Raw genomic sequence first — 20,595 nt, 5'->3', positions numbered from 1 at the left:
TCGGAAACATACAATATACTTGCAGTGAAGCCGCTCAACAACTACGCCATACCAGTCATCCAACAAACTCCCATTCAGAGCGATACACAGGCATCCAGGGTCAATGCCCTGCTCAAGGGCCAAAAAAAACATGAAACCAAACCCTCCGAGATCCCCCCACAGTTCTCCAATAGCTGACCCTCAACCATTCGAGACCCCTCTGACAGTCCCCCCCAAGAAGAAAAATATAAATAAAAAATACAATTCCATTCCCCACCCCCAAGAACCCCCTAATGCACCAACAACAAAGAGAATGAACTAAAGAGAAAAAAGGAAAAGACCGAAGAAAACAGCGAACAAAAAATTACTTTTCTCTTTATCGCAAACCCAACACAACATACTTTCTATTGACCGATTACAATAACGTCTGATTTAAAAAAAAGATATATTTGACCTTTATTTAACTAGGCAAGTCAGTTAAGAACAAATTCTTATTTTCAATGACAGCCAAGGAACAGTGGGTTAACAGCCTGTTCAGGGGCAGAATGACAGATTTATACCTTGTCAGCTTGGGGATTTGAACTTGCAACCTTTTGGTTACTAGTCCAACACTCTAACCACTAGGCTATCCTGCCACCCCCGATTACCAAAACTGAGGACAAATGTCTCGATAGGTTCATTCAACCAAGGGCTTTAACCTCTTTAATGAGTCAGCCAATAGGAATAAGTAGTCATTTTTCAGACCTTCAACTAAAACAGTCCCACTTAACAGGGACATCGTTTCATCTTGGAAGCCATATTGTGACAGTAGTGATGCTGTTGGACCAGCAATCCGGACTGCCCAGTCCATAGTGCCATTCTGAGGGGAGTTTTGTGTCAGGACTTCTCCATGTCTCTGTGGCCTGTTTGGGGCGGTATATCCACAATTCAACCCAGCTCTTTGAAGTGGGCCACATGATTAACATATTATAATGTTTTTTCCTGCTGATGCCATGAGGCAAATACCAGAACCAGTCCAAGGGATGTGTCACCCGGGATAGTAGAGTAGTAGTGCAAGTGTTCAGTGCACCATCTAAATCATCCCTGGGAGTTTAAATAGAGACCATGGGAGTGTATCACATCTCACATCTGATCTCCATTTTATCTGAAGGAGTAGAGCAGAAGTGTACTTGTGTAGTTAAGCGACAGTTACTGAGTAATACCACATGGCGTTACATTTTGCTAATTCATTACTGTTTGGAGTGTAAAAGTTGACTCGACAGCATGTTGTGGAAGAAATAACACAAGTTGTATTCATGAGCATCATGACACGTGTTACCGTACACCTCATTCCTAAAGTGTCCATTGATGATTTAACTAACTATTCATGAGCATCATGACACGTGTTACCGTACACCTCATTCCTAAAGTGGGCATTGATGATTTAACTAACTAGTCATGAGCATCATGACACGTGTTACCGTACACCTCATTCCTAAAGTGGATGATTTCGGTTTGTTTTTATTATTTACCATTTGTAAAAAGAAAAAAAAGAAGAAAAAAAGAAAAAGAAAATGAGAGGAGTATGAAATGAAGTCATATAGAATAACTCATAAGTAATCATGACCCATAGGTCTTTGTCTCATGAAACGCCACGTGTTTATGTCAAGGTTTGACATTTTCTCAAATTTCCCTGAAGGTTTATAAACGCCTTAGACCGTAAAACAATGTGGGGTGATGCTGCTGCCAACACTGTAGCACGGCAGGGGAAAAGTGACTATATACGGAATGGGAAATGCTGCAAGGTTTACACATTTCTAAACATACCCCACTATGCACATTTGTATAAACAACAGGGGCTTTGTGAAATATTTGAAGTTGATACTAATCTCTGGAAATAAAACTAAATGCATGTCTTGACTGTAAAACTAAAATAATTTTCAACTTGTATGTTGTAATCGATTAAATAACATACATTGTGTGGAACAAATAGAAGCTTGACTAGTAATTTCAACAGGCTCTAGGGCTGTCTGCTAGTAAATAATACATCTCTTATCCTAGTAGCCCCAGGACCTAGAAGCATTAGTCTGAAGGTACAGGACCAAAAATACTTCTTATGTCATGGAGACTAAAGACATTTTTGGTCATCCAGTCATGAATGAGTTCCTGGAGGCGTGGACATTAAAACCACAGACACTCTCCCATTGTCTGGCCATTTGTCTTGCTTTGTCCACACTGGTCTGAGCTGTGCTAGCTGCAGTAACAATCATTTTCAGCTCTGCTCTGGGCTGTTCTGCTCCAGTCTAGGAAACTTATCATCTCTGTTTTTCCAGTGTCAAGGTTGGATGAGTGATGATACGTTGCATGATCATTTATATGGGAACAATATGTCCAGTAGCGCCTCTCCTCTCATAAGAGGAGTTAAATTGATAAATACATCAAACTTGCCTTTGAATTAATCGCATTGTCCCTTAGACAGCCACACGTGTCCCTTAACAGACGCACAGAGAAAGTATTCAGACCCCTTGACTTTTTCCACATTTTGTTAGGTTACATCCTTATTCCAAAATGGATTACACCCCCCCCCCGCATCATTTTACACACAATATCCCATAACTACATAGCAAAAACAGGTTTAAGAAATGTTTGCTAATTTATAAAAACAAAAAACTGATATCACTTTTACATAAGTATTCAGACCCTTTACTCAGTACTTTGTTGAAGCAACTTTGGCAGTGACTACAGTCTCGAATCTTCAAAATGACGCTACAAACTCTGTTAGGTTGGATGGGGAGCATTGCTGCACAGCTATTTTCAGGTCTCTCTAGATATGTTCAATCGGGTCCAAGGCCGGGCTCTGGTTGGACCACTCAAGTATATTCAGAGACTTGTCCTGAAGCCACTCCTGCGTTGTCTTGGCTGTGTGTTTTGGGTCATTGTCCTGTTGGAAGATGAACCTTCGCCCCAGTCTGAGGTCCTGAGCGCTCTGGAGCAGGTTTTCATCAAGGATCTCTCTGTACTTTGCTCCGTTCATCTTTGCCTTGATCCTGACTAGTCTCCCAGTCCTTAGAGCCCTGTCAGAGTGACCATTGGGTTCTTGATCACCTCCTTGACCAAGGCCCTTCTCCCCCGATTGCTCAGTTTAGTGGACGGCCAGCTCTAGGAAGAGTCCGTTGAAGAATGATGGAAGTCACTGTTATTGGGGACCTGCAATGCTGCAGACATTTTTTGGTCCCCTTCCCCAGATCTGTGCCTCGACACACAATCCTGTCTCGGAGCTCTACAGACAATTCCTTCAACCCCATGGCTTGGTTTTTGCTCTGACATGCACTGTCAACTGTGGGACCTTATATAGACAGGTGTGTGCCTTTCCAAATCATGTCTAATCAATTGGATTTACCACAAGTGGACTCTAATCAAGTTGTAGAAACATGTCAAGGATGATCAATGGAAACAGGATGCACCTGAGCTCAATCTTGAGTCTTATAGCAAAGGGTCTGAATACTTATGTAAATAAGGTATATCTGTTTTTTTACTCTTAATACATTTGCAAAAATGTCTAAAAACCTGTTTTCTCTTTGTCATTACTGGGTAGTTATGTGTAGATTTCTGAGGATACATTTAAAAAATTTTTTTAGAATAAGACTGTAACATAACAAAATGTGGAAAACGTCAAGGGGTCTGAATACTTTCCGTGAGCACTGTAAGAAAACATATTCACTACAGTGGCTGGGGCCAAAGTAAAGGCTGGCATGACCAGGACTTCCCACTCCTGCGGACTCCAGTGTGTTAAAGCAGTTAATTGTCAGACAAAAATTCATTTGTGATTTCATCTTAGTGCTTTGGTAACCACGGACTGCAGGACTGGTACTTTTGTAGCGATAGCAATATTCCCAGCAGAAGAAGTCAAATATTCTCTCTACGTTTAGATCACACGAGCAGCCAGATTTCATGGCTAAATGGTTATGGTAATTTTTGACCCTGAAATTGATGGGTCAAACCCCAGAAAAATGGTAACCAAAAACTGACCACACCAGAAAAACACTTAACTTGTTAATGGAAAGGGCAACACATCGGTAGTGGTGATACCATGTGTGTTACTGTTCGTCTGTGGTGTTGGAGTGGTTCCACTGTGTGTGAGGTGGAATTCCCAGCATCACCAATGGAGATGCCCACTGTACAACTTACTGTTGGCCTGACTGATACACTCAGAGGAGAGGTGGAGGAGTCACCCAAACCACAGTAAGAGGACTCACAGTAGGTGGCTCTAGTTTCAGCCATATGCCATTCAATCAGGGGTGGAAGTAACAAATGACAGATACTCTCATTACTGTAATTGAGTAGCTTTTCTGAGTACTTGTACTTTTATGAATATTTAATTATGTTTGAATGAGGTATTGTACTTCGCTACCCTTTTAAAACCATCCATTACAGAGTACAATTTTGTAGGCTATCCAAGGAAAGTTTGCGAGAGCTCATCGTTGCTTAGTCAGTGACCAATCAAATCAAATTTCTCAGTTAATTTAGTTCAAGACGTTTCGTGAAAGAAGGGAAAGGAGGAGACTGTGACTGTGACCAGTTCTCCTTCAAGCACAGGAAAGGCCATGCAATGCAAGTTTTGCTTATCCAGGATGGCAGAGGTGGCAGCCTAAAAAAACTCTGCTTTAAACTTCAGGAAACATTGTAGAGGTAAGATAACTAGCTAGTTTTTTATGAATGACCAAAATCAAACATTTCCCTATAGATGGTTTTATCAGCTTGTATTGCTAGTTATCTAATAGTCTAACTTACGGATGTTAACTAGCTTAGTTGTCTAGCATGCTAATGTTAGCGAGCTATTCCTGCAGCTAAGTTAGCTACATGGCTAACCACCACGTGATGATGAAATACGGCTGGCATGTCAATGTCAATATTAGTGGTGGTTGCAAGCTAGCTAGCTATGAAAGTTATCTGGGTTAGCTAACAACATTAGGCTAAGGTCAGCAAGTGAGCGAGCTAGCTACTGTAAGGGAGCTTGCTAGCTAGCCAATAACTCTAACTGTGCATATAACTGTGTGAGTCTACACAATAAGTACACCTAGACATGGACTCATCTCAACATTAGACATGTTTTTAGGTCTGAGAACATATGACAAACTCACTTCAGTCTCATTATCTGAGAATAATAAGAATGGAAAGTAGAGGTCGACCGATTAATCGGAATGGCCGATTAATTCGGGCCGATTTCAAGTTTTCATAACATCGGAAATCGGTATTTTTGGTTGCCGATTTTGCCTATTTGTATTTTTTTACACCTTTATTTAACTAGGCAAGTCAGTTAAGAACACATTCTTATTTTCATTGACGGCCTAAGAACGGTGGGTTAACTTCCTTGTTCAGGGGCAGAACGACAGATTTTTACCTTGTCAGCTCAGGGATTCAATCTTGCAACCTTACGGTTAACTGGTCCAACACTCTAACCACCTGTCTCAGGAGGAGCCTGCCTGTTACGTGAATGCAGTAAGAAGCCTAGGTAAGTTGCGAGCTAGCATTAAACTTATCTTATAAAAAAATCTATCAATCATAATCACTAGTTATAACTACACATGGTTGATGATATTACTAGTTTATCTAGCGTGTCCTGCGTTGTATATAGTCAATGCATTGCGCATTTGTGAAAAAGGACTGTCGTTACTCCAACGTGTACCTAACCATAAACATCAATGCCTTTCTTAAACCAGCATTTTTAGCTAAAATAAATCCAGGTTAGCAGGCAATATTAACCAGGTGAAATTGTGTCACTTCTCTTGCGTTCATTGCACGCAGAGTCAGGGTATATGCAAAAGTTTGGGCCGCCTGGCTCATTGCAAACTAATTTGCCAGAATTTTACGTAATTATGACATAACATTGAAGGTTGTGCAATGTAACAGGAATATTTAGACTTATGGATGCCATCCGTTAGATAAAATACGTAGCGGTTCCGTATTTCACTGAAAGAATAAACGTTTTGTTTTCGAAATGATAGTTTCCGGATTCGACCATATTAATGACCAAAGGCTCGTATTTCTGTGTGTTATTATGTTATAATTAAGTCTATGATTTGATATTTGATAGAGCAGTCTGACTGAGCGATGGTAGGCACCAGCAGGCTCGTAAGCAGTCATTCAAACAACACTTTAGTGCATTTTGCCAGCAGCTCTTCACTATGCTTCAAGCATTGCGCTGCATCAACTCCCAGATGAGGCTGGTGTAACCGATGTGAAATGGCTAGCTAGTTAGCGGGGTGAGCTCTAATAGCGTTTCAAACGTCACTCGCTCTGAGACTTGGAGTAGTTGTTCCCCTTGCTCTGCATGGGTAACGCTGCTTTGAGGGTGACTGTTGTCGATGTGTTCCTGGTTCGAGCCCAGGTAGAGGGATGGAAGCTATACTGTTACACTGGCAATACTAAAGTGCCCATAAGAACATCCGATAGTCAAAGGTATATGAAATACAAATTGTATAGAGAGAAATAGTCCTATAATTCCTATAATAACTACAACCTAAACTTCTTACCTGGGAATATTGAAGACTCATGTTAAAAGGAACCACCAGCTTTCATATGTTCTCATGTTCAAAGCAAGGAACTTAAACGTTAGCTTTCTTACATGGCACATATTGCACTTTTACTTTCTTCTCCAACACTTTGTTTTTGGATTATTTAAACCAAATTGAACATGTTTTATTATTTATTTGAGGCTAAATTGATTTAATTGATGTATTATAGTAAGTTAAAATAAGTGTTCATTCAGTATTGTTGTAATTGTCATTATTACAAATAAAATAAAACAATCAGCCGAATAATCGGTATCGGCTTTTTTTGGTCCTCCAATTATCGGTATTGGCGTTGAAAAATCATAATCGGTTGACCTCTAATGGAAAATCTGTGTGTGGGCTATTGTAATGTCAGTGATATGATTAACTAAGTTACCACAGAAAGCAGAATTTTCTGAAATATTCATTATGTGTATGTTGTGTATTTGCCCCTATAGAGGTTTGGTCTACCTGAAGCATCCTCTTGACACAATGACATAGAACGGGACAGAGCAACAGAGACAGCGTTCATCTGATGAAGATGAATTCCTGTCATCACTGATGCCCAAAAGGCCACAAGGTACAAGGGAGGCTTCATTCACTGGCTTCATTCACTGGCTTCATTCCTTTCCATACATAAATGAACATAGGCCTGAACACAGCAGCATAAAAATGATATTCTCTAGTTCATCGGACTCTGGAGAAGTAGATAAATGGCTTCCTTGTTAAAATCCCGAAGTATGCCTTTAAATGTACATGGAGGGCTAATATCAACAACATGCATATCAATATCTCCTGGGTCAAAGTAGAGGAGAGAACACTACAGGTCTTTGAGAGAGGTATTGACGTGTTAAATGTCCTGAACTGTCTGTTCAATCGGATAACACACAGCTCAGACACTCATATATACCCCACAAGACATACCAGAGGTCTCTTCACAGTCCCCAAGTCCAGAACAGAGGCTAGGAAATGCACAGTACTATACACTGAGTGTACAAAACATTAGAACCAAGTGCTCTTTCCATGACATAGACTGACCAGGTAAATTCAGCTGAAAGCTATGATCCCTTACTGTCATTTGTTCAATTCACTTCAATCAGTGTAGATGAAGGGGAGGAGACAGGTTAAATAATGATTTTTAAGCCTTGAGACAATTGAGACATGGATTGTGTATGTGGGCCATTCAGAGGGTGAATGGGCAGGACAAGGATTTTAGTGACTTTGAACGGGGTATGGTAGTAGGTGCCTGGCGCACCGGTTTGAGTTTGTCAAGATCTGCAACACTGCTGGGTTTTTCACGCTCAACAGTTTCCTGTGTGTATCAAGGATGGTACACCATCCAACTTGACACAACTGTGGGAAGCATTGGAGTCAACATATGGGTCAGCATCCCTGTGGAAGCTCCGTTGAATTGAGGCTGTTCTGGGGGTAAAAAGGCGATGCAACTCAATATTAGGAAGGTGCTCCTAATGTTTTGTACACTCAGTGACTACATGGAATGATCTTTCACCTCAGGTAACTCAAGCTAGCGGTGAAATCAGATTTTACAAAACAGATTAAACAACACCTCATTCTTAGTAATGTAATATTGGAGCAATGTAAATTTGTATAATGCACAATGTTTTGTAGATCTGTTTAGACCCCAGGAGGAGTAGCTGCTGCCTTGCCAACAGCTAATGGGGATCCAAATAAAATACTAAAATTCTAAATACTAACTTTCTTGAGGAAGACAAATTGAAACCAGCTGTCTGGGAGTGAATAATCAGGTGAAGTTAAAGCTGTGACCCCTGGAGGAGAAGAGGAGAAGATCTGGCTGAACACAATGGAATAGCATCACAGGTCTTCACACAAGACACTTCCACATTAGAGAGAATGGTGTGCAAGGACTCCTGGATGGGGAATGGTGTGCAAGGACTCCTGGGTAGGGATTCTACTGCTCTTCCTGCTTTTCCTTTTAGTCCTGCTCCAGCTGAGCTTCAAAAGATCCCCCTTCCTGCCCCAATGACCCTCCGCCCACCTTACGCTACCTTTTCCTCTGGAATGTAGTCGTGACAGAAGCACCACCAGATGTGCAACATATTCGCCAGACCTCAGAGGAAACAGCTGCTTAAAGCCATGGGAGTATGATGAGGAGGGAGAAACAACCGGCCATGAACCCCCTTAATTCCACTGTAAATAGAAAGCATATCTAATTGGCCTGACAAATGTACAGGCTGCAGATGCTGTCATTTTATGGTGCCCTACGTAGGCCTCTAATAGCATGGTCTCTGGACAGGAGGAGACAGGGGAGGGTTGAGGCACCAAAGCCCTCGAGTTAAGCCAAATGTCCAGTCCTACTCAAAGTGAATGGACACACGGATATCATTTGAAAAGTCAAGCAGTCAAGCAATACAGAGGCTGAAGCATAGCACCGAATGACAAATGAAGATAGACAGGAACATAGTCCATATCAAGTCACATCAGAGAGAACAGAGGGTAATACTGGGGAAGCTGGATGAACATCCTCAATAATTATCTAGCCTCCACTGTAAGCAGGCCAAATGGCAAAGGAGGCGTCCCAACTATATGACCCCATTGGGCTGAAACTGTCTCTGTTTTTTTGCATCAAATGCATGTTTACATACATTATTTGTGGATGCTAAGAGATGTACATGTGAAAATGATGATGATCTGCTCCTGAAATAGACAACCACGTAGGAAAGAAGATACAGATGATCGTGCTGCTCTGCATCTCAGCCAATGTTCTGACATTTTACTTTACACTTCAAGCATCACACACAAGACACTTCTCACGTCTTCACACATCTCAGTGTGAAAGATTCCAATTTTAGATATGACTTCTACAGGAACACTTGGATGGATCGCACAGCTTCAGCTTCACGCTCTATCTTTTTCTCATATTTACTGCTGAGCACCAGAAGAATGAAGCTCCTATACAATAGTAAGATGTCTTCACAGCAGGGACTGCCTGTGTGTGCATGCAAGTCATTCATTTATTGGACAAAATGCTTGCCTTTAACGCCATCTACGACAGCCTAATCATGGAGACTCACCTGAGTGTACCAATGTTCACATTTGTACTTTCTACTGGTCTTCTAACAAAATGGGGGATCAAACAGCGGAATAAGCATTCTAATAACTGCACAGGGAATAGGGGAGACCGGGGCTCTGTGTTACATAGGTTGCTTTTCACAGTATAGGTTAGTCTGTTACTCCCAATCTAGAGGGTGCTGTGTAGTCTAGTCATTTTAAGGTTAAAATGTGTGACTACTTTGAGGTGAAGGGAATTTGTGTGTTTTTATGGGAGGTGAAAGTATAGTCTTGGTATTTTCATTGTTTGAACTATGAGAGTCAGATATTCATGAACAGTTGTTTGTTGGAATGAGGAAAGGGATAGCTATATTTCAAACTCATTTCAAAGTTGCTAGGTCAAGACATGTGGAAATGAGCATAATCTTGCTTTTATGCTCAGTTGGAGAGGGTTATATAGTAAGTTATACTTACAAAGTATAAACTGCGTAATTGTGTAAACAATATTGTTCAATCAAAATAACCTGGCTATTTCTAAGACTGTAGGATACATTCATTTCTTTATTTCAAGTAGACAGTGTTTTGACAGGTAAGATCTCCCATTTTGGAATAAGCTATAAAGGACTAAAGGGAAGCCATTTCAACCCAAGACCTTGGTCTTTCTAATAATGTTGAAAAGAGTCTCATCCTATAGGCCTACAGGTGAAAAAAAAGTCAAAAGTGTGACACACAGCCCCGGACTCCCCTAATCTGATGCATTGCATTGTCACAGACAACATATTATGGAGGAGAAATCAAATGATGATTTCGTCTGCATTTCATCAAATTCAACACTGCATTCACTTTCTGTCCATGTGGGTACCAAAAAGTATGCTTTGGGAACACCCTGCGTTCTGTGGTGATTGGCTTATGATTTGCTCGTGGCAAAGGAGATCGAACCGATGAGACCTTTAAGATTCTCACACAATGGCCTCTAACACACTCCCGACATGCTCCAAATTTTAATTCACATGTAAACCACAGTCAGGGGTTGAATTGTTCAAATGTCATGGTATATCAAAAATGCTAAAATGCTGACTGGAGCCTGAATTTGTTCCTTGAGATTAATAAAATACACCACCAAAAGTTTAATTTAGGGGCTTTAGGATTTTGTATGTTATTTTGAAGCTAATTTCCTGCAATTCTACATTGGGAGAGGTGTAGTTGCCCTTTAATTCACCATATGTTTGGTTAGTTGTCATGAACGTCGTCAGGGAAATGACCGGACTAAGGGGCAGCGTGGTGAGCGTACATTTCTTTTTATTTTGAATGTTGTCAACAAAAACAAGAGCCAACAAAAACAAGAAACAACAAAAACAAGAAACAACAAAAACAAGAAACAACAACCACGACGCTTATTAGGGCTACAGGCCACTAACAAAGTCAACCACCCACAACTAAGGTGGAAAAACAGGCTGCCTAAGTATGATTACCAATCAGAGACAACGATAGACAGCTGTCCCTGATTGAGAAACATACCCGGCCAAAACATAGAAACAGAAAACATAGAAACTAGAATTCCCACCCTAGTCACACCCTGGCCTAACCAAAATAGAGAATAAAAGCCTCTCTATGGCCAGGGCATGACACTAGTGGTGTTTCTGTACTGTACAATGTACAGTAGGCCTAGTGTACATGTGATGGCTGAGGTTGCAAGAACAAATTACCACCCGATTGATAGGTTACAAATCATCAAGATATCATTCTGCCAGGTAGGCCTACTTTGGAGTCAACATTTAATTAGAAATGGTTTTGGGGAAAGCCTTAGAAATGACTGTTTTGGTATGCTGACTGGCAACACAACACACATGGTCGCTCACAAACAGGCGTTACTTCTTCAGAAAGTTGCAGGAAATACGAATCACTGATGAATTCTTTTAATTAATTATGAGAAACTAGTTCAATTGAACTACCCTACCACTGTAAACTAGTCTAGGGACAACCAGTTGTTTGAGCTGCGTGCTCTTGTTGCCCGACAAATGATATTCTGCTCAAACCAGGCTACGAGTGTGGCGTGTGTGTATGTGTGCAGCACACATCGTGAGGTGTATGTTGATAGGCTACTGATGTTACGATTGTCCATTTTATCCCTCCCTCATCACCTCCTCTCCATTTGGCCAGACTGTTGTTTTTGTCTCCAGAGTGCCTCTACTAAGGGTTTCAGATATTTTCGCTATAAAAAAAAAAGCAGAATCGTACACTTTTTGACTTTTTTTTTCCTAACAAGGGTTATCTACATTCACCTTTAGTAGCACTGAATTATAGAAATGAGCTCCACACTTCACCTTCCACTCTTTGGTGTCCTATCTCTATTAATGCATTGCTTTGAACTACATTATGACAATAATGAGGATCTTTCTGCTCTAAAACGGTGGGAATTTGAGACTCACAAATACAAGATAGTCCATTGAAATCACACAACTATTTGCACATTTTGTACACTCTATATTACATAAACACGGCGGGCAAATGGTGTAAATTGTGTATGTTGTACGTTTACATCTACAGGAAACCTTTCTGTTGGCTGAATCAAACATCACGACGGGTGACACTGTCCAGACAAACTCGGATTGTTCCTTGACAAGTGATTTCTTCTAATCAGGATGGAACTAACATTAAGACCACAGAGGCCAAACATTATGTCCTCCACTGCAGTTCAAACAAAGTCAAATCTGTGTCGTCAAATGATACTCAACTACTTGAGTCTATTCATTATCCACACAGCAAAGCCCTGTGACTAAGTGTTGTTATCATTATTCCTTTCAATCTGACCACCCTTAAATTGCCCTGGCCCCTCCTTTGAAGTCCCTGATTGATGCCACACAAACAAACCTTAGAGCTCCGATGACTTGACAATGCAGGCCTTTGTGAGGAAACAGGCAGAGCAGTGATTGGTCAGAGAGCCACACAGCCAGTGATTGCAGACAGAGTGTCCATCATGTTGAGTAATAATAGGGCAACAGAGGTTGATATACTCACGTTAGGTCTTATGCTGGCTGCCTGTCCGTAATACTTCTCGGCTGCGTCGTTGAGACTGGCTTGTCTGCAAAGGAAAGCACAAAAAGCAATCATCCCTCATCTTTATCGCTTCGAACTTCAGAGGGTTCATAAGAGACCTTGAACTCTGTCTGTTTAATGCTGCTACGGGGTCAGTAAGGTTAGGCCACGGCGGAGAATGCCGTGTAGCAACGAGAGGAGTCAATGAAACAGGCAATTTGTTGCAGGCCTTTCAGCAGACAGCCCTCCATGCTGAGTGGTGTACAGCATGCCCTGATTGTTTTCATTATATCCTGGGTCGCAACCTTTGTGTCATGATCTCTGACCTGCGTGTCATTACAATAGGCCTCTCATCAACCATTGCCTTAGTAACAACAAACATCACTTCAAAGGCCTGTCCCCTGTCTTCTATGTAAACCCATCTATTGTTTTTGGTACTGTCGCTGGGGTTGAAAACCAGGAAGGAGATTATCACAGAAACCCATGTGAAAATGTGTTGCAAGTTTATGTACTTTACAAAAATTGGGAGCATCATATCATGATTTTTAATTGTACTGTACAAAAACAACAACAAAACATGCAGTGCAAACAATATAGTAATGTAAGGTAAAGGCACCTCTAGACAGATGGTTAGCCTGCAAATCCCAGAAGACTAGAAGTACTTAGAGTCTGTAGATTCTTCAATAAAAGTTACAGTCAAAACAAGAACGTTCTCCATATGCTCATCATCTCCATCCACAATATGCTACGCTAGTAAACTTAGATTACTATCCTACCTGACTGTGTGACTCTTTCCCTTTGGTCAAGAGTTTTTCCGTTTATTCATATTCCTATAAATCAGAAATCATTTTTACAACCCGCAGCTGCATTTCACTGATGGTAGTAATTGTCTCACTGCAAACAGTTTAACTTTGACAGAGTCAAGGACGGAGTCAACGACTGCTGGCTCCGGAGTCCCGAGTCGTAATGATGAAAGCAAGACCATCTGAACTGAACAGGGCTTTCATTAAGCCTGTCTGGCCATATTAAGGAATCCTCCTCCATATTGCAGCACGATACAGCCACTTTCACATTCCACGACCGAAGATATCCATACCGGAGTTATCTCTGAACCCAGAACAAAATCTCATAGTCTGTCAAAATAGACTAATACCTGACCTACAGGTTATTCTGCAGAGCATAAGTGCTGAAATATTCTTGTTGAACTTTAATCAGAACACGTTATGATTTCAAGTTTCAAGTTTTATAAGACGTATGTACGGGATATGCATGGTATACATCGTCTAACAAAATCCTTGCTCGCAGGTCCTTTATCGATAACGAAACAACAATGAGAAATAATGAAAGATAAGAATATGAACATAACGTTTGATAGGTCAAGAGGCAAGAGAAGCAGTTCTGATAAATGTGCAGTATTCATCTTCTTATGTCAGTCTGCGTTATTGAAAGCAGCATACAGCGTGCAATTCTAATAATAGCAAAAACCCAAGTTCTCTCTAGAATCCAATATTTCAATCACCACAATATCCAACGGTAGGGAGGAGTTTCCCTCATTCAATTTTCATTTTGCCAAATCAGAATGTCACATTTCATGTGCTAAAACAAAAAATGCACAAAAAAACAAAAAAACAAAACAAATGATACACAACACTATTAAGCTTCCTTTGAGACCAATGTAGTTAAGCAACAGTGGTAATGGCTGGTCAACAGACATGGGTGGATGCTTTCACCATGAGGTGACACCAGTAGTGGTATGAGGGACTGGGATTGGGTCTGTGGTGTGAAATGATATGGTGAAGATGTTTTGTACGAACATGCGATCAAACTCAAGAAAAGAACACTGCTTGGCTTCGGCATCTGTCATACTATATCCAGCAATGAGGATTGAGAATCAATGAGAATCCTTACTCAGTGCAGAGAGGCCTGCCTCCCTCCAATAACTGTTGGTACAGTTCAGTCCAAGGCTTTTGTGTAGGAGGTGTGGATACTAGCATGTGTCACTGTTATTCACAAGTTCACTATGAAAACTCATAAACACACTGGTTTCTATTTTCGACTTGTGACAAAATGCACCTTAGTTTGCAATTTCGTCATGTAAAAACTGGGGCACTGGCATTTTACAGCCCTAATGCCTGGTTCTGCAATTTACCTGTCTAACATCAGCTTGCATGCGCTGTGGTTGGAGGAGTGGCAATATTGAAAAACAAGGCAAAAGTGACAATTTCACACAGCTCTAAGGGGTGGGTCGAAATGTACGTAATGGGTACCCGGAGGAAAATGGGAGAGGGTCATGCTTTTTCAATTTCACTCAAGGTGAGGATTTTAAATCTAGTCCAGGGTAGGGTCATTCAATTTGCAATTGACAAAGTCAACATTTCTCTGTGTTTTAGAATGAGTTGCTTATTAGGCTATATGTCGATGTGTGCCTGAAGCCACCCCTCATCTCTGATTCTCCGCTGGGTGCACAATATCAAGTGTGCTATAGGCTATTTAGTGTGGTCTCAATCAAATGAACAATAGCCTATACAGTAGGCTATAGGCTACGGATGTGCATGCTTGGAGAAGCACAGATCAAAGTTATATTTCTAAGATAGCTGCTGGGATGATGTAAATAAAACTAGGCTGCATTGCACACTGCAATGGATATTCCAACCCTGAGCCCTGGCCTGCTCTGCTCTTGCTGATCAAAACCTTTTTGTGTGTGCTGCCCAACCAATGGCTGTGCTGTGTAGGCCTACAGTGGCAGTTCAGGAGGAGAGTCAAAGGCTTCTTCTAAACAAATGTTTTTGCAATATTTTGTGTGCTTACTAGCCTATAGCCTATGTTCTGTTCAGTTTGAGAAGGAGAGCAGGAGCACACAGATGAGAAGGAGGACCAGAGGCCAACTTTGACAGCTTGTTACAACTATCATTTATTTCAATTATTAGAGTTATTGAACTCACAATAAGCCAGATTCTAGTAACTTACATTGCGGTGCTGAAACAATCAATAGGAAATGGGCAACTTATGGTGCTGAAAGTAGGCAATGTTGAATAGGCATCATTTATTTCAACCCTTAATTTTAATTACACTTTATTAACAACAAGAGGGATTTGTGTTGGAGCCTATTTCTTCCTATTTAAGAAATAAGAGGTAGGCCTACCTGTTTGACAGACAAATTGAGTCTAATAGCTGCTATATCCATTGATTTGTCAGACAATTCTTCCACCCACTATGCACTCTTTGAAAAGCCTACCTTCGTGTCAGTGAAAGGCTGTTAAGTTTAAACCAGGACTGGAATTGAGGGGGTATGAGAGGGTATGCCATAGGCTTACCTTTATTAAAGAAAATGGGGGAAAAAAGCACAGGCCCACCCCTTGTTAGCTTAAGATTGATATTTTTTGTTGTTGTACGGATCGTTTATATAAAGTGATCTGCTACAGTGCTTTGGACCGCGGTGCTTTATGCTACGAAACAAGCTGTCAAATACCCATGAAATACATGATGCATATGGGTATATCATTGTTTCGTTTCCTTGACATTCAGAGGCTGAGCTACAATCTTCTATAGCCGAAGACACAAAACATGTACTTTGCTTGGGAAGTAATCTAATTCTGTCACTATAAACTAATTAAGCTATTCACTTTTGTACAATAGAAGATGTTTAAACCAAAGACAGCTTTTAGAGAAACCCTTGTGACTTTCTCTCGTTGGGTTAAGCCACGGAAGAAGAGCAGCCACCAATTAAAGCTGACATTTTTCTGCGTCGGTAGGCGTACTCTATCTGGGGTGGAAAGGTCAGGCCTAACTTTTGAAAGGACCATGCTCAGATTCCTAATGACGTCTTAGATTTAATTATTTGCAAACAAGACATACTGATTTGACATTAGAGAAATATGATAAGATGAACACATAGGCATATCTCTGTCTATTCTTAGCCTGTAATTTCGGTATTTTGTGTGGTATTAAAACATATTCTGCTAATACTAAAATGACAGAATTGCATTAAATGTTTATAAAAAAGGCACATTTGTCTCAGACCTGCAAACACGATAACAGATTGATGCAATGCTTTTACTGTAAAGGAGACTGTATATCTGTATATTTAAGGCTCTGACCTGTCCAAGAAGTGAAGGTAAACGGTAGACATGTTCTCTGCTATCCACTTGATGTTTTAATCATTATTTTGGGTATAGGGGAGAGACATCCAGTTTCATTTCAGAGAGGTCTGATTTTCGGAGAGGTCCGATGTAACCCTTATTATAAATAACGTTCACTCGCTAATGGGATGTTTTAAGACCCACAAAAAGCAGGTCTTAAAAGTTGATTTTGGCATGGAAGAGTTGTGCTTTTTGTGCCGGTGCATCTCATATTCAGAATCCTAAAAAACATGATTGGTTTCCCCCCATTTAGTTTAAAAACAAAGCATAGCCTTAATCAAGGCTGGTTAACCAAAATGTGTCTTCCCTCTGAATCAGAGAGGTGTGGGGGGCTGCATTAATCAAAGTCTTCGGCGCCCGGGGAGCAGTTGTTGTTGGGGGTTAACTGCCCTGCTCAAGGGCAGAACAGCAGATTTATCAACCTGCTGGCTCTGGAATTAGAAACAATTACCTTTTGGTTTCTGGCTCAATGCTCTTAACCGCTAGGCTACCTGCCGCCGTCAGGTTTACAGCATCGCATAGGCACATCTTTTTTTATCCTGGCCATTTGCCAAGTAGCCTATGAATAAAGGGGTTTTAAATGGTCTACTGAGAGTGCTGTGAAATATATTAGAGATTTTTTACCCTGATGCTTCTTCATTATTCACAATTCACATACCCGCATACTTCATTATGCTTGTTCAAGTAGACTACCCATTTCCATTTTAAAGAGCGCCCCTCGTCCGATTACCAAAGCCACGCTACTCCAAACTATTCAGTTCTCCTATAATGCCATATCAACAGCATTTTGTTTGAGAATCTGCCTCGCACAACAATACAAATAACAGGAGCCTATTATTTGTTTTATAGATGTGTGAATGCTACGCATAGAGACATTTAGGTCGACATGTGCACATTTTGTACAAGTGCCATTTAACGAGAGAAGCGATTTATGATATCATGCTTCTGACCACACACTATTTAGAGATGGTGTTGTTTTAAAAAACTGATGGCTAGTTTTCTGTTTCATATCAAGCCCTCTGCTACCCTTACCCTAGGCCTAGGCTAAGAAGGCTGGTTCCACAGCAATGTACGATATTTTGTAGCCTGGCCTTGCAAAGTAGCTATCCATAAAATCTGTTTAAATGGTCTATTTCAATTTCAGTGCCTTGAATTGAAAATATACTGCACATTCTTAAACATACACACACACATATGCCTACCTGCATACTTAATTTAGCTTGTTCAAGTATCCATCCCCATCTCCAAAGACCATATCTCATCCGGTTACCAAACGTATTTAAATGATTCAGTTCTATAATACAGTACCAATGGTAGGCCTAGGCTATATTTTTCTTATTTTCTTATTGCCTCATACATACAATACAATTTACAGGAGCCTAGTATTTTTTATTTTAGGAGAAGAGTGATGCGTAAAGACATGTAGGCTAAGCTAGGCTCATTGAAGCCAATTACAACAATGTTAGGTTGACTGCCAACTCTCCAAACATAGTAGGCTATTGAGAAAACACTGGATGTTGATTGGCCAGTGAGTGGCCAAGTCCTCGTCACACTTATTACTTGTTATTCCTCAAAACCCAGCCTTTCGCGCTACTGTGAGCTATTGTGCTCATAATTCCGGCTGTGAAAATAGCAAAACATATTTCTGACACACTACAGGACCTATAGCGCTACTGCCAACCCTTATATTTAAGCGTTGGCAGTTAAAATAGAGCGCCCTGTGTTTGTGCAACTCAAGAAAGCAGAGCCCAAGCTAACACTGCAATTGAGCAGCATGGATCATCATTTATCAACTAAGAGTTGAATAAACAAATACTTCACACAAAATGACCATCAGTCAAAGCAGTATTACTTATTTTCTCAACAATAACTCCTTGCGTAACGTCATTCAACTGTTTAACAAATAGTCTTTCAAAAGTAACTTTAATAGTGCCCCATACCAGAAATTGTGCAGCGATGACAAATATGGGTTTGGTGTCTAACCGTGACCGTAACCATGTGTTGCGATAACCGCAATCATATTCAGAATAGATTTTCTTCTCGAGAATTAATCTAATTCTATATAATTTTCAAGTCTATAAACATATCATTATCAGACTGGCGAACTGGAGAGCCGCCAAACCATTGTCACCAGACAAACAAGATCTTTCATACGAGTGGCAAAGGATTGCCAGGGGGTAGTGGCTTGTGCGAGCACAATGAGAGAAGATGACTGCCGTCGGTTAGACCCAAGTCCTCTGAGATAAAGCTGCTGGGAAGAGAGGCAAGAGAGGAGAACTAGAAGAGGATGGAGTGGAAGAGAGGGAGGGAAAATAGGGATCATGAGTGAATGAATATAAAGAAGTCCCTGGATGAAACCATGTTGGAACATATTTCACATCAGCAACACGACCGCCGAGCCCTCTGTCGTCGAGCCCTGACAGTTGGTCATCTAACAATGCTTTATTAACCCCAGTGCAGACGCACAGACACACAAGTCAAACAGCCGGCAGCACAGTACATCTAATGCAGTTTCAAAAAACAAACTTAATGAACAAATTGCTTCAGCAACAACAGACAGTGTACGATATGTGTACTAACTACGGCGAGCCCATCTGTCTCGAGCAACAACACAGACAAACGTTACACAAATGTTCCCTGTTCCTTCTGTCAAACAAGTCTGGCTTCCCGGAAGTGTGTTGTGACATCACACAGCTAGTGAACAGTGGGTCTGGCATGCAGAGGGGTTTGAGCACTTAAAGGGCAGCATTAGCACATTCCCCTGGGAGACAGCACTCAGCCAGCCTTCCCTTCCCTTCGCCTGCCAGCTGATGCCGCTGCTCAGTAGCCCTACGAAGGTTTGGAATAACGTGCTGATTGTTTAAAGAAGGCCGGGGGAAATGGATAGTGAGGAAGTAAACTTGTCAAAGACCAAGGGCCCCAGAGAGCAATAAGAGAAGGTTTTCACATCTGAAAGCCCAGTCCCCCATCCTCCCTATTCAGATTCACTAGTATCCCCCACCAACCGAGGGCCTTTCACGTCTTGGTTCCAAGACAAACACATAAAGAACATGAGTTCCAGAGCGATGCCAGCGCAGTGGTGGAGAGCCCCTTGCTGAGCCCAGCCTGAGACCCTCTTTAACAGCCAGGGGTCCGGACCCTGGAAGAGGCTCTGTAAAGCATGGCCAGCTGAGCTGGTGGTGCTGCACATCCCCCTGGATCAGAGTGCTGTGCAGTGGGCCACCATGTGAAAACCAGCTGGATAAAGACATTATATAGCACTGCATGACACAGGCTCTTTCTGTCTTTGGTAAAGAAAGTGAACTGCAAAAACTACCTCAGTGAAGCACAATGATTCAAGACATCGCATTAACGATTTTAGTAATCGTAATTTCCCACAGCCAGCAGTAGTAATTCTCACACAGATAAACCCTGATTTACCCTAATAAGTCTAAACAAGGGACATCTCTAAACTAGTAAATATAATATTGTTGGCTCTAAGCTGAGCTCCCTCAGTCTGTGTGGCATACTGTAAATTGGCACGTTCCTCTTTTTACACATTTCCACTCGCGGCTTGCGCCTCAAACACAACAGCTTGCGGCTTCCAGGAGAACTGTGAGTCAGACGCCGCGCTGCTGAACTTTGCTCTGATTTGAAACGGGCTTTTCATGAATGAGCCAGAAACAGCAGAGGGAGTGCAGAAGGAGGCACGTAGCTGCGTGGCGTTCTAAGACAAGATGGCAGCTCCCTGGCTACCGCTGCAGCAACAGAGAAGGGGATTACAGCAGCCGGTAAAGTAAATCACACTGGCAGTAGAGCGCTGTAATCCCTGGGATAAAGTGTACAGACCGGAGACGCTCTCCCTCCCTCCCCCAGCTCTTGTCCCCTCCCCTCCCTCACAG

At 41.4% G+C, this 20,595-nt stretch overlaps 1 protein-coding gene across 1 annotated transcript in view; it reads right to left on the bottom strand.

Moving 5' to 3' along the window:
* The window catches only part of tmtc2b (transmembrane O-mannosyltransferase targeting cadherins 2b), a 187,905-nt gene that overhangs the window by 4,712 nt on the left and 162,598 nt on the right, over positions 1-20,595 (bottom strand). Inside the window, exon 11 of the mRNA XM_046310879.1 lies at positions 12,558-12,621. Coding sequence (XP_046166835.1) covers positions 12,558-12,621 — 64 coding nt within the window. The remainder of the gene's footprint in view (positions 1-12,557; positions 12,622-20,595) is intronic.

The sequence above is a fragment of the Oncorhynchus gorbuscha genome, linkage group LG02, assembly GCF_021184085.1.
Source record: "Oncorhynchus gorbuscha isolate QuinsamMale2020 ecotype Even-year linkage group LG02, OgorEven_v1.0, whole genome shotgun sequence".
Lineage (NCBI taxonomy): Eukaryota > Metazoa > Chordata > Actinopteri > Salmoniformes > Salmonidae > Oncorhynchus > Oncorhynchus gorbuscha.
This window is presented reverse-complemented; position numbering and strand designations above follow the sequence as displayed.